The 25,467-nt window shown below is 40.6% G+C and overlaps 2 protein-coding genes across 3 annotated transcripts in view; both read left to right on the forward strand.

The window, feature by feature from the left end:
• Window positions 1-15: 15 nt before the first annotated feature.
• On the forward strand, window positions 16-4,367 carry LOC124302402 (glucose-6-phosphatase 2). Its single transcript, XM_046758562.1, has 9 exons — window positions 16-86; window positions 1,699-1,801; window positions 2,096-2,287; window positions 2,561-2,655; window positions 2,735-2,816; window positions 2,906-3,036; window positions 3,128-3,268; window positions 3,352-3,499; window positions 3,579-4,367. Exons 2-9 carry the CDS (start codon window positions 1,740-1,742, stop codon window positions 3,799-3,801), a joined length of 1,074 nt encoding a protein of 357 aa, XP_046614518.1. The 5' UTR covers window positions 16-86; window positions 1,699-1,739; the 3' UTR covers window positions 3,802-4,367.
• A 588-nt stretch (window positions 4,368-4,955) lies between these two features.
• LOC124303572 (transcription factor 12) overlaps window positions 4,956-25,467 on the forward strand; it is an 82,236-nt gene continuing 61,724 nt past the window's right edge. The window contains exons 1-5 of one of the 2 annotated variants that reach the window (XM_046760933.1): window positions 4,956-5,048; window positions 16,678-16,727; window positions 21,260-21,482; window positions 22,598-22,623; window positions 23,316-23,360. In XM_046760933.1, coding sequence (XP_046616889.1) covers window positions 4,967-5,048; window positions 16,678-16,727; window positions 21,260-21,482; window positions 22,598-22,623; window positions 23,316-23,360 — 426 coding nt within the window. In that variant the 5' untranslated portion in view covers window positions 4,956-4,966. The remainder of the gene's footprint in view (window positions 5,049-16,677; window positions 16,728-21,259; window positions 21,483-22,597; window positions 22,624-23,315; window positions 23,361-25,467) is intronic. The other variant, XM_046760938.1, reaches the window with a different exon arrangement.

Genomic DNA, 25,467 nt, shown 5'->3' on the forward strand with positions numbered 1-25,467 from the left:
TAATTAATGAATTGTTAATCAGTTCTCTGCCAAAACCGATACAGTTGAAGAATATGAGCGTGATTTAATCCTGAATATAATTCAAGGTACAAAATTTTCAATTGCAATTACACGGATCACGCATTAACGTTTATTGATGTAACGTGTCCGCATCATACACGTTACAGCAGTGCCGGCCCGAACAGAAGCGGGGCCTAGTGCAAATTTGACTTGCAAGACCTTGAAACAAATTTCGTACAAAGAAGTAATGATTTACTGAATTTTGGTATATATTACTCTTGAAGATCACTTTCAACTGTGCCTGAAATGTATGTAAGTTGGTGCCCTGGTCGATTTCGACATTCATTTGTGTATCTCCAAATATCAGAGTCCACGTATCTCGAACGTAAAAAAGGGCCTACAGCACCATTCTATACGCAATCCTGAACAAAAACTGCAACACATTTTCACTTTACGCAGAAGTAAAGAAATGGCATGGACTCTACGAAATCGCAATAGTAAAGTCGTAGAATTCATTACTTTTTTTAAATTCATTATTCACCAGGATTTAGTTTACATTTATTTCATAAATTTAACATTTCAGTCACATAAAAACTCGTTTATAAATCAAATAACAAAAATAATTGCTTCATAAACTTATGAATACAATTTGGGATTCGTCTCACTAAAATAATTTTTTTGACATGTCTTACAGCAAATTCGTTGATAATATCATCATAATTTAAGTTTTTGGTCAATTCGGATTCAGTCGATATAGTGGTTAAGGAAGTCAATTGTTCTTGACTAGTGTCACGTCTCAAGTAATTTTTTATTATTTTCAACCTCGAGAACGATTTTTCTGCCTATGTGACAGTAATTGGTAAGGTCAATAAAGTTTTCAGAACACTAATAAAATTTGAATAGAGTTCAAATAAATCGTTTTCAATTTTCAAAAGTGGCACATGTCCTGAAAATTTGATTCCTAGTTTTCAAATTGAGAATGAAGTCTGAAGACGAAGCTGTAGCACCTTTGAAATATGTTACTTAGAAAGTTTGTTCCCTCCCGAACAATTTCAGCACCTTGTCTTCGTAAATCTGTGCAGTGGGAACAAAGATAGACGCGTTTGAAAAGTAAATGATTATTGAAAATATGAATTTTTCAATAATTTATTACCAAAAACCATGTTGAATAAAACGTTGAAAAAAATTAAGGAACCTTCTCTGTTAGGCTGCGAAAAAATGGCCAAGTTTCAGCAAAATTAAAAATGTCAACTTTCAAAGTTTTGCCAAGTTGGCATGGAAAGCCCCATGCATATTTACAATTCACTTTTTTTGGTAGTACGATTATAACAATAAACAATAACATATATTATTCTGTAAAACTCAATAATGCATTACATCAAAAACTCGTCTTCCTTTCAAATATGTATATTTTATTTATTTTCACATCGCAATAAAAATGAATGATGTACGATCAGCCGTTACAACGCAAGCACAATAAACATTACTTCAATTTTTTTTATTATGTAGTCTGTCGCCGACTGTCAGCACTAGTTATCTGCAAGTCAGTCAGTGGTGCAGCGCCTCACAGAGGCAGGGCCTTGCATGCTCACACTGCTAGCACCCCCCCCTCGGGCCGGCACTGCATTACATACATATTATATATGTACTGATGTGTGTACAATGTACATGCCTGAAAATATTAACGCACACTTTCAGAAGCATTGGGTTTGATTTATTGCCAAACCTCAAAGTCCATAATGCATCCCGTTGAAGCATTGTACGAAATCGGTGCCGCAGCTATTGCTGGCTTGCAGAACATGTGAGTATTACGTTTCTTGATGAATAAGTATGAAAGCAAAAAGTTCTACAATGGTCCTCAAACTGGCAAATAATATCCGGCATGTAATAATTCTGGATGGCTATCAGTGAGTGAGAAAATGATGAAATATCAAGGAATACTTTAGAAAAAGTTCCCTGAATTATCCTGTCAGGCTTCATCGTTTGATCATCTACTGGAACCTTTCCACCTGTATTACCTTCTAGTTTCAGCGTCATAGTTCTACAGAAGAAAAGCTGTAATAGCGCATGTGAAAATTCTCTCTTTCTCTTGCAGGTTTCCAGATAGCGACAGGTTCTTTTTGACTGTAACAAAAGTCGCTGATCCAGACTACGCTTTCTCGATTCTAGTCCCACTGTTTGTCATTCTAAGTCCTAAGCTATCTTCTGATATACTGATAGTTAGTTTTGTGTCCGAGTGGTGTAACATCCTGTTGAAATGGCTACTCATGGAACATAGACCGTACTGGTGAGTTGAAAATGGAAGTTATCGTCATCACGTTCAACGTTGCAAGGTGTAATGGGGACTGTAATTTTGTGACTTATTCTAATATCTGTCATCTCATTCACTTCAGATAAAACGTACATTTAGTAGATCAGTTCAGCCCTAGCTATGCAGATGTTTTTATCTTTCAAGGTAAAGGTTTTCAGTTTTGAAATTTATCATCACTGTAAACTTGAATTAGACAAAAATAATGTAATATTGTGATAAATATGGAAAATATTCACTAATGTGCTGTAGGTGGGTTAAAGAAAGAGAGCTGCTCATAAAGCACCCTGTACCTCTGCTAAGACAAACTCATTTAACATGTGAAACTGGTCCAGGTTCCCCATCGGGTGAGTAGAACAGAACATCGCAATATACATCTCTAAATCTCTGCGAAATCACTCTGTATCACACTTTGAAATTTTGCAGGGCATGTGATGGGCTCTGCAGCTGTACTATTTGCAATTGTTCACTTTACAAACGAATCGTTGTCAAGGCATCAAAGAATTAGGTGGATCGAGTCTTCTTTTCTATTCACCATCATCAAATGACATTCCAGTTGGAGAGCATCTTTGTTTATTAATTCCCCGTTTTTTACAGCAAAACGACTAATACAAGAATAAAGTTTTTTCTCTGGCTTTTGTTCGGTATTTTGCTGTTCTTGGTTTCTGCGTCTCGCCTTTACGTCGCTGCGCATTTTCCCCATCAGTGTATCCTCGGAGTACTTGGAGGTGCGTAAGTTTGCCTGTAATGTTCGGTGCTGAATAATATTTCTTATTCAGTGTCACAGTTCGTCATCTGTTCAAAATTGTCTTTTTGCAGGTGTGATGATAGCACGGACGTTTTTATGCAACTATAGGATTTCAACATGGTGGCGGCATTCTCGCAGGCCAAAATTACTCCTGGCCGCCTTAGGCATGACTATGATATCCTTTGGATCATATTGGCTGCAGAAGGGCCTTGGTAAACTAGTTACTATCAGACAATTTATTCAAGCCCATTGTGATTCCATCTGCGAAGACAGACATATGTTACTCATTTTGCAGGCATGGATCCACAGTGGAGTGTCAAATTGGCGTTTAAATGGTGCACCAATCCGGAGTGGATTCACGTCAACACAACACCGCTATTCTCTCTAGTGAGAGTATCTGGTGCCGCTTTTGGATTAGCATTAATCGCACCTGTCCGATCCAGGTGAGTACATGAACATTTTCTGTTGAACATTCTGTTCAAAGCTGGAGCACTAATTGTATAAATATTGATATTGTTTTAGGATATCTCACTCCGCACAATCTTCAAGCTACATAGTTAAAGGAGCCCTGATTTGCAGCTTGACTATTGCCTTGCAACTCGCTCAATCTGCTATCCCAACTGATCGAGTACTACCGTTCTACCTCTGCGTCTTCATGTTATATGCTGTTCAACCGTACATGTACTTAGTTGCAGTGCCGTTCATGACTAGTGATAGTCCAACACCAGGACTCAAAGTCGAGTAATAGGCAACCCAATGGTTAATATTTCAATTAAGTCATTTATATCTTATTGAAAATTTATTTATTAAGTGCAGCACAAGAGTCTAGTTAAAGTACCTCGCGGTGCTCTAGTCAAACAATCTTCATGAACAGTCAGCGCTGTGTCATCGACACTGCAGATTTACTATTCATATTTATACACATACACATATGCAGTTGAGCTCTGTGAGTGATTGCATAGTTGGTTAATAATCGTAGAGCAAACTCGATGATTGTAGAAGATTTAATTGCGAAAGTTCGTAACATATTTAGGCCTGTTATTCGGCGTTTCGAATGGCATAGATTCAAATCTACGGGTTGGCAGATCATCAAAGATTCAGGAAAATTTCCAGCATCTAACAAACTTGACATACAACTAAAAGTCAGAAATAAATCAGTCTTGTAATTTGTCTGCCATCGTATCATATCGTATAATTAATATTTTTTGGAAATTTCGTCAGGTGCATAATGCATCCAAACTACATATATAGATAATATATTTAGAGCAATTATATCGATCGAGTATCGAAAACAATAAAAAAGGTTGCATAATCTTTCCATTTCTACTCTGATGCTATATTTCCTTTGCACCTGTAGTATAATCCCGATTCTTACAGGTTGCACGGTTTTATTTTACATCGATAAATATCTCGATGAACACCTTGTATGCAATGAAAATAGAGAAAAACAATAAAGTTACAAAAAGAAAGCGATTTTCGGGCAGAGTTTGGTATACGTAGGTACGAAGGTATACCGAGAGAACAGTGCGCGGCACGTAAATTATATATCTGTATACCCTGGTGCCTGTACTGCGGACGCTCGTCGAATATCGCCTGAGAGTATGGCAGGTTTTCTTTTTTTTTGAAACCACATTAGCCGAAACATATATGGGCTCTTCCTGTCTTATTCTTATTGTTTGCCATTCCTAGTTACGTCTGAAATTTACTGCCACCTTCTTAATCATATTCTTCGGTGCTATTTATAGCGTATATTGTATCGCGGGATCGGAAAATCGTCCGGAAACAATTTCAAATATTGGCGGGAGTCGAGACTGGCCGAAGCTAGTCGATAATCATCGTTCGAGAGGATGACGATTTGTGGCGCCGCTGGCGGCCGTTAATCGAAACAAATGAATTGGATGTTCGGAAACATGGCGGCCAGCGACGACGAGCCGATGCATCTCTACGAAGTATTTCAAAACTGCTTCAATAAGATCGCTAACAAGCAGCCTGGTGAGTGTGAATAAACGAAGTTTAACATACTAGGTTTAAGAACCAGTGCATAAACAGTGAATAACTAGCCCGGAGTTGACGTATAATTGTGAATGTTAAGAGCGTGCGTGTCGTGTTTCGTTCGGATATCGTATCGTAGACGTATACAGCGCCGCGTTTTTTGACCAAAAACATCGCGTCCGAGTGACATGTGGGTGAAAATATCTGACCGGACGGTTGTCGTTCGATTACCAATTACGCGGCGTACGGGATGCGATTTAACGATGATTAAAAACAACCGTTTTCAACCCAGTTTCCCAGGATGGTTCTGTTTTGGTTCACTTGACAATGTAGATGGTGCTGCCTCTACGGCATTTCTCTCCCCTGACTTACTTTTTTCCACTTTTTAAGTTTTACTCGCAACACCCGAGGTTATCCAGTTCCCGAACGATGTATATTCTCCCAATTAAACATTCCCCCTTCACCGCCCCTCAGCCCAAACGTGATTTCACCAAACAACTTACACGCGATACTCGCTAAATTTCACTCCATCCCTCTTCCTCGCCTCCTCTCTACCCCGTTGTCCCAACACCCCGAAAACAATCTCTCCCTCGCCGTTTATACACGTATACATATGTATATCACTCTTCCGAGACAATACCCGGCGGGTTAGAATCTCTGATATCCTTTTCTGTACTTTGCCCGCTCGAATCCCATCATATTACCAATACCCCGTTGACAATGACGATCTGTTTACAGGTGTCCCTTTTTCCATTTCGCCATCGCGCGATTAAAGCCAAGATTCGAATGCATATTTACACAATTCTAAACGCGTGGACAGATACAGTTCGTCGAAGTTGTCAAAGTCTCTGCACTGAAAGTCATAGATGTTCTCAACCTCCGCACGAGTTAGGCGAACTCGTCTGCGGGACCAAGTTATCATCGTGCACAAGTTATCGCAAGTTATTCTTCCGCGACGGTATTACAAACGCACAAAGTTTGGAAAAAACGGGCGATAGTGGTTAGGAATAGTTCGTCGACGTGACGGTGTTAGTGAACTTGATATACTTGAGATACTTAAGATAACGTTAACCCCCAAACGCGATAGATTTACGATCCCAGTGTCAAGTAGGATTCCATTCGACATATCGACGCGTTACACGTGTTGGAAATCTTATTGTCCGTTCAAGAGTGATTAATGAGAACGAATAATGGATTAAAAGCGAAAGAAGCGTAGAAAACCTCATTTATTGCACCGCCGAAACAATCAAGAAACGTTCGAAACTGAGAGGAGGCAAGTCGCCACTTGCAACAATCCCTGCAACATCGTCCTTTGTCCGAATTCCCGCCGTTTTATCGGATGCAAAGATGCACTGATGAATTAACGCTAAACGAAAATATATCCTCGGCAGACGGGCATACCTACCCGTTTTTCGCGACGGTGTCGACCTTTGTATTTGAGATAGAAGCACGTGTCGTAGTCCACCACGTACGAACCCCCGACAGGTGCGCAGTAGCGAAAATAGCGAAATATCAACCCCGTCCCGCGTGCTACCAGCCTTCCGACTCTCCTCTCGCTCTCTCTTTCCCTCCTACTTTCCCTCGCTTGTTTTTCACTCCCTATACGAGTACCAGCCATGCGCAGGCGTCTCCTTTATTTATTTATTTTTTTTTCATTCAACTTTGTCGACTGTAAGGTTCCTACCGTTGGTGCAACAGCTCACCAGTTTGTTTAGGTCAAAAGAAAGATTCTGTCCAAAAAAGAGCGTTCTACATTGTGCGGAAGGTCGCGCTCATATGATTTTTCACTTTTTTCCATGGTTTTTTGAATTTATGAAGAGACGTTGCAGCAATTGAATTATTATTTCTTTCCTGAAATTTATGTTACATCCAAGAATCACGATCCATAAACAACGAAACATCAACCGGGAATCTTATTTTCTTAAATTACGAGTTTATATTAAATTATAAAGATTTCAAGAGATTGAATTAACAATGAAAAAGCCGCCAGAAACACTTCTCAAACAACAATTGTAGACTTCTTGATATTACAAGTGTAGGTCTTCCTTGTAACGTAAATTGATATTATGATTGACGTAAGCGGTAGAAAAAAAAAATTTAATTCACGATACTTGTTAAATTAAAAAAATTGTATATAAACGTGAATACGCATAACATAGAACGTTTCGACAAAATCTTTCTTTTAAAACCCAAAAAAACCTTTCATGGGGGTGAACTGGTGGAAAATCGCTGATTACTTTGTTTCTAAAACGGCCTAACGTATAGTCCTTATTTCTTTATCATTCACGTCTTTTTTTTCTTCAATCGTCGGAGCAAGTCTAAGAGAAGATCCGAGGGGTTAGTTGGGCATGGTAAAACTTCTTTTAGGTTGGCGGGAGGGAGGACGAGGTGGGGGTGCGACACGGACGCGACGCAGTGCACCTGCCGTTGTCGTTGCTGCCGTTGTACCGGCTGCTGCCTCCTCGGCACGTTGTGCGCCGAGGTATATAGGTTTTTGTTAGCTTTGTACGCATGCACGCACGGGTTTCTACTTACGCGGTGCGAGTTCACCTCCGTTCGCGGGTCGCACGGAGAGTCAGGCGCCCACCACGTAATGTAAGTGCAGCGTGCACGTTTACACTCACCTCGTGTGAAAACGTCACCTACGTAGCCGGTATTACGGTCCGTTGGAACGATACCCTTAATTTCAAATTGGGCGCGGGGGTAACAACTCGCCAATGGATCAACGTTTGGAATGGCCGATGCATCGAAATTTCAAACATGCGATGATAAAATAACGATAGATGAATTGTTCGAAATCTTGATTCGTCTAATAGGATATGTCGGTTATTCACAAGTTTTTACCCGCGGTACCCTTCAAATTCTAGTTACTCTGCACCGAACGACGATGCGAAGATCCGACCGATGTCTCTGAATCGAAAACTTGAGAGGAATCGAATCCGATAAGTGGAGAGTCGTTAATCGACCCGATGTATCGTAGAACGCGCAACTTGAAGAAACGATCGTCTTTCTTTCGTAAATATTATACCGTCGTACGCGTCAATTGCGGATCATCACAACCGTTCGTTGATCCCATTTCTCGTACATCCGCGACCTTGTAACTTGTACACCGCGGATTCTGAAAAAATCATGCGTATTGCAATCAAAGCTCGCGTACGTCGGTATAATATGTTTTCGAAGATGACAGGAGTTTCGGATTTACAGAGTCTGGGTTATCTGTATACGTGAATCTGTATATATATATATACAACGTTTACAGAAATTTCTGCTCGAATGTACAGAAAATCGAGGAAAAATGGTGTCGCGTATCAGTTCGCCGGACTTTCGGCTGGTCGATCACCTGTTGAACATTCCAAGCGTCTGCTGCCTGCCTACCGGTACCTTACACACGCGCTTTTGTACCCACCGCTTATACACTATACCTTATATTCCCAAGGCGTGCAGGCAGGCGAGCAGACTGGCGGCAGCGATCCACCTCAACTATACCTTCTCCTCGTTCGCTTGCTCGCCTCGCATCCCGAGAAACAGGAACGCGACGCGGCGAACAAAGGTGACAAAGTCCCCCGACGGGAGACGAGGAGGTGTATCGGGCACGCGCGCGGCACGTGGCGCATCCTATACGTCTCAACGGCGATTCCTCATTTTTCATAATAAGAGACAATCACGCCGTAACGCACGGGGTAGGTGAGAAATCTCGTTTCCTTTAAACCCTGGTCATGGTCTCGAGGACTCGTTCATTTCTCCGGATCGTTACTCGAGTACGTGTCGCTTATGGATAGGTGTGTAGACTACGACCGGAACAACGAGATGAATGATCCTGTAACGATGAAAATTAACCCAGCGTCCCAGCTAACAAATTTTCAATTTCAACTTCAAATGATCTTTGTTGCTTCGTGCGACCCCAAAAACCCCCTTAGGATTTTGATAGTTTTTTTGTAATTTTACAGCCGCCATATTGGATCCGCTATCTTGGATTTAGAAATGATGAAATTCCGACTTTAGATTCGTGATCGGTGAGCCCAAAAATCTCCGAGTTGTTAAATGCGTGACTGAAAGGGTTAAATATATTTGAAAATGTTCGGTAAACCTGCAGTGGGAGAGTTTGGAAAATGACAAGAGCGAACATATACTGGACTCTATTTCCACCCCCCCACAAAAGCAAATACTTATGTATAACCGGCCCAATATACTGACGTTGGGGATAACTCTCGGGGATACTGCGTTGGGTCGAGAACCTCTACTCGGTGTTACGGAGGTGGTCCTCCTCCCCCTCCTCCTCCTTCTCTTCGTCCTCTTCGGAGGGCCGTTCCGACACACTGGGACCGTGGATCGGGGTCCGTAAGTCCGTTCGACGTCGGTCGAATGGGCGAGAGGATCGAAGGGAGGGACTCGGAACGACAGCTGCTCCATGCTGCAGTGACCTTACCCTCACCACGTCGGGGTCTTGCCCGAACGGCGAGCGGTCGGTCGCGTGGCACGCCACATTCTGCCGGCTCCCCCTCGGGCTTATCCCCGTCCTTTCATCCTCTTCTTCTTTTTCTTCCTCTTCTTTCTTCATCGGCGCTTTTCTGGTTTTGCTGGCTCGCTTCTTCTACCTCGGTTTCTCCTCGATTCTACATCGGCTTACGATAATATCGTTGTTATGTACATGTATGTATAACCTGGAAGTTGGGATGCTATTCATAGAGGTTACGCGTAATTACTCAATTTTATACACTTTTCCGACTGTTGGACACCTTATTCTTCACCCGTTTTCGGTATGCCTGTGTATGGGTAAATTTTAAGTTTGCTAACGTTCGAAAATATTTCTTATGTTACCGTCCATGTGTCGTTATTTTCTTCTGCATTCGGCTTGTCCGCTACGAAGAGAGGCGCCGCGGACTCTTTGAATGCGAGATGATCTCTCTTCGTAGTTGGTTATAGTCTGGTACATAGGGTATAAGGTGGCAGCTGCGCTTAAATATTCCGAACGTAATACAACCTTAACGATCAACGCGCTTATACTGACAATATACGGAGTGTAACTTATCACGAGGCTAAAGTTAGTAAATTTAAAGCGTCGAAACGTTGAGACAAAAATTACTATTTTTCATCTTTAGAATAACTGAAGAAGTTGAATTTACTAAATCCGAGTTTGTTGATGCTGTATTAACAGCTTACTAAATTTCCAAGAAATCCCAAAGTTGCAAAATAACAATTTTTTCCAATCATGCACCGTTGGAATAACGTTACAAACTTCAGCCTGCTAACTTAACCGACTTACGTTCTGTGTACAGTGTTTGAAATAATTGAGATTGAAACACATGTCGCAACTTTATAGTAACTGAAAGAAGAAATCATAAGTGATATGATAACTGTGACGGCAAAATCGCGGGCACTTCCTCGTTCAATTATCCTCGTGGAAATGACGACAGCTGCTGTGTTGGCCTGTCCGACCCGATTAAATTGCTGATAACCAGATATTTATACAGTGAAACGTACATTTATAATTAAATACTGACCTGAGAATTAATCATATGATTACCCACTTTACTCTTTTCTGCAGAAAAGAAAATAAAACTCGGACTGATTGTTATCTTTCGAGTTTTCGTGAAATTCTAGCCAGTCCGCAGCCTGCCTGCAGCCTTGCTGCATGGTATACCATGTTGGAGCCCCCCCCCCTCTTTCTCTCTCTCTCTCTCTCTCTCTTTCCCAGCTTACCCTTTCGAAATCGAACAACGCTAATCCCGTTGCAGGTAAAGCACGAAACTGCGAGAGAATTTGACGCGTTTTGAATAGTTCCTCTGTAATTTTGACTTCTTTCTTTTTAGTGTCAATTTTTTTTTCTACGTTTAAAGCTTCGCCTCACACTTAATCACGGACACAAGAAAAAGAGCAGATTTCAATCAAAACTTCAGTAAAAGAGAGACACTCAAAATCTTTGTAAAAAAAAAATACCCATGTCAAAAATTTATTGTTTTCTCCATCAAACGTAACAGATATTACTCTGCACACGGTGATCTTTACTGTTTCTATAGTAAATTTTGCATTTTACGAAGTATGTTTCCATTTACCAAAAAAACCTGACGCGTCCCTCTCGTTTACCGTAGTTTTGGGTCAAATCTTCTCTTTTATTCTATCCGTGATCGATATAATACGACGTGCACATGTTTTCTTTATTTATATGTCGTTTTTGACTTCGTTAATCTTTCACGTGGTAGTATAAGGTTGAGGAATCGTGGGTGAATCTGTCGTGTGAACCATCAGCTCGCGATACAATTAACACACTTCGGATATTGACAAGGATTGTATGTATGCCGGTGTACGACCTATATTACAGTACGTAGGTATCGTATAACCGCAACTTCGTGATGAACATCACAGACGGTATTATCATCGCGCTTTGTTGCGGTACGCGATACAAGATTAGATTTTCTGTACATGGGTAGATGAGAATAATTATATCCACGCACGTATAATAGTATGGCAGTTCGTTACCTTTCCAATCTTTGTTCTCTCTTTGTTTTAATACACTTCTTATCGCGTGTATTGTGTTTGTTTTTCCTTTTCATTTTTCTCAACACTTTCCTAATTCTTGGGTCTATGCACAATTTATTGCACTATTATATTATTGCAAACAAACGGTCGTAAAACTTTACTGCAACTGCAGGAACAGAGGCGATAATCATTGCGGAGGTGCGTGAGGTTGGTGCCACGCGACCCGATGAGGTATACATATACCTGCCTGCCTACCCTTGCCTTCTTTACATTCAAAGGTTCAGCTTTTACGGAGGTATAGAAAAGAGGAGGCGCGCGTGTGCGTGTGTCGTAGAATGAAATAGCTGGTTGAAATAGGATGAAAAAGGGGATAGAGAACGTGCACGCAGGAGAGAAAAACGGAGCATGTATTACAACGAACCGCGTCTGTGGTGGTAGAGAGAATTTCTAATGTGCCGGAGCGAAGAGAGGGATGGAAAAAATGGTCCCTCCGGCATCGAATGTAGGTAGGGCCCCTCGAAAAATAAAGGGCGGGGATAATTCAGGTAGCCAACGGTTCTCAAACGCCTCTTATATATTATACGTGTATACTGTTTGGCGTAACGCAGAATCGCGCAGTAGACTTCGGATCAAGGATTTCTTCCATTGAAAGTGAAACTGTCATCAAACGGGAGCGATACCCTCGAAACTGGAGAATCATTCCCCCGAAATTATCTGATATTTTTGGTGTTATGTACCATTGTATAACGTACCTACATCATACACAGACGATGGAGTCGATGAGCATATAGTGCCATGACAAGCTGCGTTTGCAGGTAGAAACTTTTCTCGGGCACGCGAACGGAACGCGGTTAGAAGAAACTTTGTCTCTCTCTCTCTCTCCCTCTCTTTCTCTTCCGCTCGCACCACCGATCGGTCGGTCGGTCCCATCCGGTCGAGTGTACGGGGACTAAGGAGACGCAGAGGGGTTGCCAAACGGACCCTGAGCTCGCTCCACTTTCCCTCGCATCCCTCAGGGAGTATAATATGCAGGGGTGACCTATCGGGCCGGACATAATTAATTCGAGAAAGATGTCGTGGGTGGAGGAGGAGCATGCGGACGATGCGTTTTGCCTCGCAATGCCTGCACTGCGGAGGTTCCTGGACCACCTGTGAATATCCATCCGTGCATGTTGGTAGTACATAGCATGTATTGCAGGTAGATACCTATGACACGCACCCGACGTCGCCAAGTGATTATAAATACAGGATCAGCGTTGGATGTATTGCACTCGGGTAACCAGACGACGCAGCTTCGTTGCGTCCGTGAAATCTATGTATTATAACCTGCAGCGGCGTAGCCCTTGGCGGTGCGTCGGTGCGACTCGGGTTGACGACCCTGCACCAGACAATGATCTGAAAAACTAAATACTCCGACGTGAACGTGAACTCGATCGCACGGTGCAGCAGACGAGGAGGCGGTATAAAGGGCACCGTGTAAGGTGTGGACGTGGAGGTGTACTCCAGGAAGTTGGCACCTAACACGTACGTGCGGCGCGTTATACGAGGAGTCCTTTATCGCATCCTGTCTCAAATACTCTCGGACGTTCGACGCTTTTCACCCACTGACGCGATTTCCTCAATATCGCAGGAATCTTGATTCCAGGTCCAAAGCAGGTCCTAAGTCGGAACGCTTCGATCGAAGTTAGAACTCTTTTTAAACTTTGCCGTGTCGGAGAGTGTGAGTAAGCCTACGCACGAGGTGAAAGACATGTAGATCCTAGTTGAGAGCTAAACTGGCATCCACGCGTAGTAACCTATAACGTACGTAGTAGTTGAACTCCTGTTCTTGACGTGTCTTGCGGAGCGTGAGGGTACAATAATATCGCATAATCCTGCCGACCTGCTGCAGGAATGACGAAGTGGCGGCGGGTGGCTCTGTAATCGTCGTCGTCGTCGTCGTCGTCGACGGGGATATCATGCATCAAAGGACACTGCGTTACAGCACTGCTGCTGGTGGCTGACCGACCGCGTTGTCATTGTCAGGGAATTCAAAACTTCTGATTGCACCACACCGCCTATCGCACAATTCTCCCGCGAACTGTCCAACTCCGGTCAACTCGCCCTCTTCCATCTCGTACCTTCCCGAATCCCCTCTACCGAACCAAAGTCCGTCTTTGACGATGACCCGGACGAGTCAATTCAAGTCTCACAGGGTGACGTTTGAAAGCGTACCTTTTTCCGTCGGTCTTTTATAAATATACCCGTTAAGTTGATTTTTCTTGTTTTTTTTTTCTTTTTTTCGCCATACGTCGGTGTTATTTCGTCTCACTCGCTGGCTCCGGTGGAAAGAAATTCATTGATTCTAGTCACATGTAATAGGCAGCAACTCGCTGCGGCATAAACGCGTGGCATTTCAGTTGGCTGGGTGTAGAAACTGGCTCTCTCATCGCCCGATCAGCCGCGTATAACAAGTATGGTAATCGCACGGGCGTGTTCTTAGTTTTTAGCTCTTATAGAGTTTGAGCATACGCGTTATGTATACTCGTATAGTGTATGATGGTGTGTATATAGGTATAAGTGTATGGCGGTGTGTAACCACGGGCAACGGCCAATGGTACACAGGCACGATGACGATTATTCTAATACGTGTGTAACGAAGCGGGAGACCGAGGAGAAAGAGAGAATTTTTATTACCAGTTTCATGCCGGATGTCTATGTGTATGCCTAATGTGATATATCGTCTCTACGTATGTATAACTATACTAAACGATCACTCCGGAATTATACATAAAATATCCACGTGTCTCGATCCACCTTCTTCTCCTCACACTCCTCATCTTCGTCTTGTTAGGTATTCCTCGTGTGTAAATCGAAGAATATTTAATAAGTGGATCGATTTCCGATATAGCTCAGTTATGCGTTATATGATATGTATATATATATATATATATAAACAGACACACATACACACGCACGCGCATGGGTGTACGATGTAACGTTACTTTTCAAACATGCTATATACTAGCTGCGTAGTTGATTTGAACGTTGCTCAATACAAAGCAGATCTGCGTTATTACCGCTCGGTTAATTCTCGTCAACGTGTGCGTATTAATAATATACCTGTCTGTCGATATGTCTGTCCATCTATCTGCGACTCCTCAATTATATGTACAGATGGGGCAGTCCATACGAAACCGACCAACCCGCGACCCGGACCATTTTTGATTTACTTGAAAATTATTCATTTTTTTTTCGTTGTACCTTCTGAAAGCAGTCTTTCGGATTTTTTTTTTTATAGGCAATGAAACTTGATTTGACAAACCGTTTTAACAACGGTAAATAAGCTGATGCCGGCAAAGCGAAAAATTCACTGCGTCATCCCTCAAAATAACGGCAATATAGGAAGGATGGTGGTGAATTTTTTCAAAAAAAATTACAATGGTCCAAGTTTTGGAAAACAAATATTTTGGATTCAAAACCGACTAAAATATATGAAAATGAATATCGATCTTTTTTTTCCGTATTCTCTTTATGGAAATACAACTCAAAACGAAAAAAAGACATAGCGTTTCATATTGATGTTTGTTTTTGAAAACGCTATCGGCGTTCAAATAAGATTTCGCGAGCTTTTGTGAAATTTTGAAAAATTTATTGTGCTTGGACGGGTTGAGACAAAAGTCTAAATAAATTCTGAAAGACTGCTTTAAGTAGGTGAAAAAAAAAATGACAAATTATAACATAACCGCTGGGATCAAATATCTAACAAGTTTTTTCGGTTCTAGCTGCAGCGTAACAGAACAACAAATATCCTTCTCGTCATTACTCATATAACAAATTATCATTAAGTTCTTTTCAAACCGATGCACATATTCATATTACCATTACCAATCGATTCGAATCGAGAATGCACAAGAACAGCACGAAAATCGCGACGCTGCCACAAACTTGTCAAGAAAATTCTTCATCAGCCGCGTGATGATGATTGGTTTTAATCTTCAAACTTTGTCATCGATGCATATATACATATTCTTTAGATTCTCTGCCCCCCTCCTCCAACTCCCTCCGCCGTCCTTTTCTTTTCACCATTTGCCGATCAATATACAATATAATATATGAATGAAAAATGCAAAGAAAAGTCGAATAAATTTCCTATACGTCTTTATAAATCAAAACTGCTCCACGACGGCCGCGTTAGCAGTTTTGTTTTGTGTTTCGCGGGGTCGCGGAAAACGTGAAGATGCTGGTTTGGTGATGGTGAAGAGGGGGCGAGGTCCTCTTTTTTTTTTTTTTTCTGCGCGCTCCTAGCATACTCAATTTTTTTCACGATCGTGATCGTAACGCAAACACGTGTCCACCGATACAATACATATATATGCATACACCTGTAACGCGCGGACATAAATGCTGCAGATTTAGGCTGCTTTCGGATCGCTTTCTCCCTCCCCTCCCCCTATTCGTCTTCCCGCCACATACGTTCGATATTATTTATTAAAGACCCCGCGATGTTACAAATTTTTCTCCATTCAATTCACAACGCGTATATCGATATAGCTGTGTATGATCTTGTCGGTGTATTTGCCTCATACATACCGTGTGTGCATATTGGTTATAAACTCGTGAGTTTCTTCTCTTTCTTCTTCTTCTTCTTCTTCTTCTTCGTCTTCTTCTATTTTTGCGGTTATCGATAAGTATACAAGAGTAAGGGTAAGGTACGGAATGGTAAATTTATGGCCGATGTGTGTGATCGAGGGAAGGTCGAGCTGCGAACTCGAATCCTCCCCGCGTCTGGAACAGTTCGCATACCGCAGAGGTGAGGTGAGGTGAGGTGCTCGAAGACGCGTTATAAATATGAGGGATCTTCGTGATATGGTGTGTGGGTATGCGTATATTCGTTGCAAACATGCAAAGGTTTCCACCCTGTCTGTATATTGTAATGTTATTCGCGCATTGAAAATTCGCGGATGTATCACGTGCCGTGTATGCCACAGGCGGCACGGGGGTGAGGCTAATCCTCCCTCGTTCCTATACACACGACCGCGGACCGGCGGACCGACTTTTTCATTTTTTATATACCCATCCTCATTCGCACGAAACCTACTTTGTATACATTTGTTGCTCGGTGTATTTATTCATTCTTCTCATTCTTCGTATTCACATTTTATCGTTGCAGACAAACCAGGCTTCCAGTCGCCATATGGCCCAGCTATGGACAACGGTATGGTGAGTATATTGTACAAGTATGCGTATAGACGTACTATTTCCTTTTTTCAAACTCTACCCTAATTCCTCTGTGACAACAAGAAGAACAACAACAACAAGGGGAATCGGTTTTACGGTACGGGTTAGTATTGCATTTCAGCCGTATAATCGCGCGATACGTCGGTTTATATCAGGGTTGGCCAACCGTTCGATCGTCGCTATTAGGCCAGTCGGTCGCGGCAAGCCAAAGATATATTTTTTCATGCCGCTGTCGAAAAGTATTTCATTTAATTCTGCGGTAAAGATTTGAGATCGGTAGATAGCTCGGTGTCTGGAAGGTAAACGGTAAATCTCGGGTCCGATCAAGTTGGCCATCCCTGGTTTATATTAATACGTACACGTAATGACCGATAAATATTCTCAGAGACTGCGGAGGTATCGCGTTTTCATTATATTATAGAGAGTTATTTCCTAACGATTAGACGTCGGACGCCACCGATAAAATTCCCGTCGCGTTCCCTCCTCCCGTACCCGGTTACCTACATATTGTATATCATTAATCTACGATAATCGCTATCACCGCGGTTATACTTTGTACATCGCACGATATACAGACGCCACCGCGTATACACCCATATACGAAATTAGGTACACGCGTGTTTTATATTTCTCCACCTGCATTTATAACTTATTGTTATTTTACTATTTTTATGCAATTATGCAATCGCCACGCGTGATCGGTTTATATTGTAACGCAATTCAAGGTAGTATATGGGGCATTCCATGTTAAACCAACCACTTTTTTCCATCGCCATTTTTCATTCGTTCCGCGATTTTTTATACGATTCTACCATCTAAAAAAGGCACTCCTGAATTTTTTCAAATTTTTTTCGCTAACCGTTTTTTTTTTTTTTTTGTTTTAATATTATTCGAACCCATTTCGAAAACGGTCGTTTTTAAAAATCTGAACAATCTAGTTTCTCATTCCGATCATACCGACACCTGGCCGATGATGGGCCGATTTTTTCTTCTATTTTTTTTTAGCACTTTAAACATTTTCAACAAACGAAATTCGATCGCGGAACGAATCAAAAATGGTGAGGGAAAAAAGGGGTAAATTTGACATGGAATTCCCCATATATATTATAATCGGACCGCCTCGGGTATACGACACATTCGTATTAGCATACGCCGGGTATGCGGGGGTAAAAGGGGAAGATAAACAGAGTTGTGGGGCCAGGTTAACCCTTTGAGTCGTCGTGGTAAGTATTCTTACCACCATATTTTTTTTTTTTTGTATATTTAAAGAATTTTTCAACATACTTCTATGCGGTTCTTTGCTATTTCTGATGGAATACTAGTAGGTTTTCAATACTTGAGAGTAATTGTTGCGATGTAGTGTAAATTATTATTGTCAGAAACGAGATGCTTGAAAAATATCGTGCAAATTGAAGGAATAATTACTTTCCGAAAAGGTTACCCTTCTACACATATACATGTTTTACATAATTTATAAGCCTTTGGGGTCACTGATTATGAATCGGAAATCGGATTTTAAAAATTCAAGATAGCGGATCTAATATGCTGAAATGAAATTTCAAATTCGATCGAATTCGGAGAAAAAACTCTCTCTGCCCAGTTTTTGGGGTCGCTGATTACGAATCTGAAAACAGATTTTGAAAATTCACTACGGCAAATTCAATCAGCGGCCCCGAAACCCCCTGCACACCATTTTTTGACCGTATTCGATTCAATTTAAAAATTTGGCCCACCATATTGAATCCACCGCCTTGAATTTTTGAAATTTGATTTCAGACTCATAATCAGTGACCCCAAAAACCATAGAATACTATCTTGTTATAAAAGTTGACTCGGCACAATAATGTGTGACTCAAGGGTTACGGAAATGCCTGGTATAAAACCGGGACGAGTAGAACGGGAATTTTTCGAAAATTGGCAAAAACGGAACACCTGCAGAATCTCTATCGATATAAGACGTACAAATCTTGCATATCGATACATCTTACCGAATTAATTATCGTTGTAATAAGGTGTAGGTATGTCTACGTATTCAAGGTTCGTATGCGTAGAGAAAACCTTGAAAACCGGGAATTTCGAAAATAAGACCGGACTTTTGAGTCTGTCGAAGAAATAAACTCATTCTCGTACAAAGTAGGCACTATCGATCTTGAGAAAAAAAAGCGTACTTCAAATTTTGTTTCGTCGCACCGCTTCATACATTCTATGTATATCACTTGATACCGAACCTTCTTTCGTTTTTTTCATACGGAAAATTGCAAAATATTTTTTGTAAATTGATAGTCAGACAGTAGGATATTTAACAGGCAGTACTGAATGTATTAGTACGTGTAAAAAATATTGTCATTATTCAACGGTATATTTCTAGAAAGGTTATTGGAAAAATGCTATTTTCAGACTGGAATATCTGGAAAAGTCAGGGACTTTCAGATTCCAAAAAGCGTAATATAAATACGAACCCTGGTATTGACGTACCTCACCACCGTTTAATGTTGCATATTATAAACGATACGATATACGTATAGGTATAGGACATATATTTGATTCGCGGGCGCGTGAACGACTTTGTCCAAAAATATAACTCATGAGGCGAGAAGGGCAAAGTTTTTTCGCGAAGTGAAAGTCGTGAATCGCGAAACTGGGGGAGGAGGAAAATCAGGATAATGGAAAGTGGGCGGAGAAAGCAAAGGACGAGGTATTAAATTTTTAACATATAAATAAATATCGTCTCTTTCTACGTTATACGTATTATCAGCCAATAATTCCTTACCCGTAGGTACAGTCGCAGTTGCATATGGCGAAATAAATTTATCTCGCGTCTTAACCCGTACAACTGCGAGTAGAATATTTATTTATAGAGCAGTTGGGAGTCCCCGGGGTTGTGGTTCTTATATACGTGTGTAACACGAATATGTCGAGGGGGGAGGACAAGAAGAAACCTTTGGTCAGTTTTGATACGCTGCCAACTAAACCGAGGGGGAAATAACTCGAGATTTGAGTGACACGCAATCATTTTTTTAGTTCAATTCGTTTAAATAAAATCATGTGATTTGATCGAAAAAAAAAATTTCCTAATCCATTATCATTTCGATTCATGAATCTCAATTTTTTCTCGATAATTCGTTCTGATTGAAGTGAGTTTCAAAGAATTTTTGTTCACATTTCGATATTTCCCGATCATTCATTTTTTTTTCTTTTTATTGCAATTGAATTGTTTGTCCCTGTACAGAAATAATGATGAAATTTAGTAGTTAAGAAATTAAACATAATTAAAACTTTGTGAAGTATTAGTGACCAGAAGGTAGATTGAAGAATGAAGAAGGTTTAGTAGAAATCCGGTTATTCAAATCCATGATTAAAACTACTGAAATTTAGTTAGCCATAATAAACCGACAAAAACAACTTATATTTTGAAGAGCCAACTTCTAGGAAATCGTTCTAAAATTTCACAACGACGATTTTTCGTCCCCATATTCCGTTACGTTAACGTTACTGACTGTAGCCTCGTGAAACAACTGCATCTTCACCCATAAATTCGTATACACACGCACAAAGATGGGCACAATTATTGTGAGGTTTGTAGGTTAGCTTCGTGATAACCCATACAGGGTTGGTATACCTATCTATATGCACGTACGTGTGTGTAAAGTAGGTGTAAGGTGGGTTGGTATAGATTTTTCGAGGAACGGTAATACGCACTTTAATAATCTAATCGCCGGTTGTTAAATGATAAAACGATAAGAGATTCTTTATCCGCTTGATGATGATCGGGCTTACATTATATTGTACATTTCCAAAACCCCTATTACGTGTTATTTTGAATCGGTAATTATTATTCTATTATACTCCAATGTCTTATATATCAATTTGTAATTATATTCTCCTGCTATCACCTCCCGTTTCTTCTTTATACATGTACAATTTGGGCTGTTTGAAATGAAATAAAAAGAAAGATTTTCCTACGAGCGGATGAAGAAAATGCTTGCTTCTAGTCTAAAAGGAAGTCTTGAAAAGACTGGGCACTTACACTGTAGCTCAAGTGTAAGGCCGAGCCGTTTTTTGATTTTTGTGATGAAAAAAAATCTAGAATTTGATTTTAACGCACATTTAGCGTGATTTATTTTTTTCCATAAACTATCGTATTGACATCCACCACGAGAAAATACTCGTACAGTGTGTTCGTCGAAAAATTAATCTGCATTGTTTTTCTAATACCTACAACTCTCGAAAATCATTGTTCATTCCCGAATCAACGACAATATATATTTTTTTTTAATATCAAACACCCTCTATTGTATATGTATAAAGGTCATGTATAAACTCGTCATGTTTGTTGAATCAGAACTGTAAGCTTTTTCTGCAAGTCCATTTCGTACTTTATTTATTTATTTATTTAAAGAAACTTTTTTACGACTCTCGGAAATCTGTCGTCTCTCTCCTTCTCTTCGTCTCTCTCTCCCTCCCTCTTTTTTCCATCTACTCGAATACAATTTTTCGTCGCATTCTCATTTCAGACGTACGGCGGCGGTCCGTTCGGAGCGGCGGGCGGGGGACCCGGAGGCGGTCCCGGAGGCGGCGGGGGGGTCGAGGGGGCGACCTACCCCCCGGACTCGCCGTATTTCCCTTTCGGAACCCGTGGTACCGCGGTACCCTCCGGAGCCACCCTAACCACGACATCCGCCTCCAACCCCACGACACCAGTCATCAACAACGCGAGATTATCGAACCCCACAGCCGGTAAGTCTGTTTCGTATACCATAAATTTTACACAAAGTGTATTACCGTGCTTGTGCGTGTGTTGTGTGAGGGTGCATTAGGGTGTTTCAAAAAAAGACGAATTTTTTTTTTTTTTTTCTTTCTGACGGTGTCCAAAAATTCATAGTATACCTAGAAATCAAAATTTTGGCCCTGATATGAGCTCTTAATATCAATAGTAAGGTTTGCCTCTATCCATTTCTTTATTTTTCATTTAAATAACACGGGGAAAATTTTTTTTTTATTTTTGCAAGTTGAAACAATTTTTGTAACAAGTTGTTAATATTGTTTTTTGTTATAACGAGTTAATTGTTCAATAAAATTTCTTGGTATTTAGCAAAAAAGGAATAAATAAATTTGTTATAAAAGAGACCCAAAAATCATTTATGTGACATTTTTAAGCTTTATATTTATGTATTTGTGCTTTTTGTGAGTCAAGTATTGAATTAATTAGCAAAAAAAAAAAATACAGTCTCAGGTTAACAGAATTAAAGTAATTTTACATAAAAAAAATAATATAAATATGGCATGTGATATTTTTTTGTACTTTTATTGGAAAATATTTGAAATTTTTGATTAGTGTTATTTTTGATCGCTGATATCTTTGAAACGGTTGATCTGAGGAACTTTGATCTTCAGACGTTTTTTGTAGAGCGTGAAATTTCCTACAAATCTCTTTTTTCAGATTGTTGTTACGATGAACCGTTCCAAAGTAATAAAAATTCCAAAACAAAAAAAAAAAAAATTTTCCCGTTTTATTTAAATGGAAAATAAAGAAATGGACAGAGGCAAACCTTACTATTGATATTAAGAGCTCATATTGGCGCCAAAATTTTTGTTTTTAGGTATAATATCGATTTTTGGACACCATAAGAAAAAAAAAAGATTTCGTCTTTTTTTGAAACACCCTAGGGTGTATATGTGTGCGCGCGAACGCTCGCTGTGAATCCGTTTGACCAAATGAACGCATGGCGAACACAATATACACACTCTACCTAAATTATACACATGCACTCGTCACGACGTGTTCGTTGCTCAGGAATTTTCATTCACAGGCATTTTCTTTTTTTTTTTTTTTTTCTGTTTTTTTGTTACAGGAGCAGCTGTCAAGAGAAAGAAAGACGTAAGTAGAAAAAATTGATGCATCTATTTTACACACGATATTGCATTGCTTTATTATTACTATTATTATTGTTTTTGTTATTATTTATTTATGGACGCGCGTCAGTCCAGCAGCAAACGAGGAAGTTCGGATCTATCGACTGAAAATTCTATTGTCGTTAATTGTTTTTTCACTTGAGCGGAGGAAATATCCTCAACGGGTTCGTGGATTTAAATGTTATCACATTATGATACTTGATGATTGGTTGATTCGCAACAAGCCGACAGCCGTTCGTCTTCATTTTTAATTTCTTTATTATCAATCTCTTGATTCTCTGTGAATTTCTTTTTACATTATTTGCCCCCCTTTTTTTCTCTTCCGCTCTGCTTTTCTTCCGTGCTTTCAATTCTCGATCGTAAGCGCTGCGCACCTATACCGTAAGCTTCGTTTCTTCTTTCAATCGTTTTATTCTTTTTTTTTTTTATATATATCCTCACCTATTTTTTCTTATACTTGACTGAGTAAGGGGGGGGGGGGGGGGGCAATCTCGTCCTTTGCACGAATGCGTTATATAGGTGTAAAAACGCATGTAACACCATCGATTGTACATAATACATTTCACCCGAACTCTGTTCTTCTCTTGCTCTATTTTTTTTTGTTTTTTTTTTTTTTTTTACAATTTTTTTTACAATTTTTTTTTCAATATCAAACAGAACATGGACGGACCCGACGGAGAAGTCGTCACTACACAGCATTGGGTAAGTCCGATATTTCTTATGAATATTTTACACGTCCGTGTCACATTCCGTATGAAAAAAATTCTTCTAGCATTTACGATCGTTGTTTAACCCCGTGAAGTTTTCGATATTTTTGCCGTGTAATTGGACGTGCGAAAATCCTAACTACATTTGGGTTGGTGCTTCGCGTAACTTGCGAACATGCATATAATTACAGTTGGTGAATTTTTGCGCGCGTTTATTTCGCTCGGCCGCGCTCGTGAATCAACGGTAAAAACCGCCTAACAAGACGTCGACCGAAAATAGACGTTTCCGTATAATAAAGACCGAGTCGTCGGCGTCATCGTCGTGCTCTTGGTATAGAGGCTAAAAACCGAGACACGCGTGTAGTTTAACCTGCGACGTTGCCGTTCGACGTACTTCAGGTCAAGTTGTTTCGCAATCGTGTGGATCGCCGCGTTTCTAATCCGCAATTATTGCCGGTTGCACTTATTCAATCGCGAGTAGATACGGATGTAACGAAGTTATAGACGTATGATGTACAAAAGACGGTTGAGGTGGCGGAAAGAAAGGAAGAAAGGAAAGAAAGACGAAGGATCCAAAAGCGGAAAGTAAAAAGTGAGGCAAAAAATAATCCCCTCCCCCCCCCCCCAGAGGATGATGCTTGTTCGTCTAATAAAACTTGAGTATATAACGCATATCACGATGCGTTGCTCTGCGGTTCCTGAGGGGGTGGCAGCCCCGGTTGCAAGGGTCGTATGTACCGTGAGAGTGGCTTGGCTGTGGGAAAATTGGTCCCAGTCGAGTGTGACTGCGGCATGCCAGGTCAACCATCGCTTACCCCGCGTGCTACACATAAAATTATATTTACGGGATTAAATGACTCGTCGTTCAATCGCAGCTTTAAACCAAAGTGGGTATTACGATTATTGAAGATTCGGAATCGAACAGAAATATATTTCGAAGATATTCTCACGAGCTGTTGTCGATATGATATTGATCGGTAAATTGTTTTCACACTCTTTTTCATATTATTTCGGCGTTTATACGAGATATCTTACTATCGGTGCGGTTACTGAATTGATACGGTATCTTGGGAATTTTAGCGGAAGGATCAACCGCGATATGATCGTCCGGTATGACGATGACGAGGATAGGATGGGGAAAAAACTGCAAAAACGTCGCCGTCCTTGTGCGTCGTCGATTTAATAATAACACAAGTCAACAACATTTTTTTTTTTTCTCGAGTTTATGTTCGAATGAATAAATTTTGACTTTATACATTGAATAATAATAACTAAAATCTTCATTTTTTACTTATAGTTTTGCTTATGTCTTTTCACGTTGATAAATGAGTCTTGAAGTCTTCGGTTAATGGATGAAAAATTCTTGACCTCAGTACTTAATTGTGCGGAAGATCGTGGAAATGTAGGTTCATTTTTAGTTGATAGTACAAGGAACAGGTAGCAGCACGTTGAAATAAGAAGCAAACTTTTTTTACTGAAAAAACCTATTTTTTCTTTTAACAATCACGTGAAAGAAATCAAAATTTGACGTCTAGAACCCAGACTCAAAATTCGTGTTGACCGGTGTAATAACTGCAGTATAAATGCGCGTCTTTTTTTTTTTAAAAGAAAGAATCGGTTTCACGAAAGGACCGGAAGGAAAGTGGGGATACGGTAAAAAGTCTAATATGTAAGCAAAGGAAAAATAATGAAAAATAACCCGACGAATATTTAGACCTGCCGTAAAACGTAGAGACGGATTTCCCTCCCCCCGTTTTCACCGTCGAGGGCGAGTGCAGGGCGGGAAAGGTCGTCGCCGAGGGAGCGAGTCGCACGTTCAGTTTCTCTACGACACCCCAGACGCCGCTGCTCCGTAGGCCATTTCCTAATAGAAATGTAATCGCGCCCTCGGTGCCTAGTACTTTCTGAATAAATTATAATATTCTTCCGAGTTGTTTATGATGGCAAGGTGCTGCTGCCGCTGCCGCTGCTGAAGTCACACGTCATTGGCAACCCTCCGCTTCGACTCCAGCGTGAGCCTGGAAACAGGCAACCCAACGTACCACTCGGTACGAGGGGTTGCGTGTCAAGGGCTCCGGTCGTTGCATGAATTTCCGTACGTT

The sequence above is a fragment of the Neodiprion virginianus genome, chromosome 4 (assembly GCF_021901495.1).
Source record: "Neodiprion virginianus isolate iyNeoVirg1 chromosome 4, iyNeoVirg1.1, whole genome shotgun sequence".
Taxonomy (NCBI): domain Eukaryota; kingdom Metazoa; phylum Arthropoda; class Insecta; order Hymenoptera; family Diprionidae; genus Neodiprion; species Neodiprion virginianus.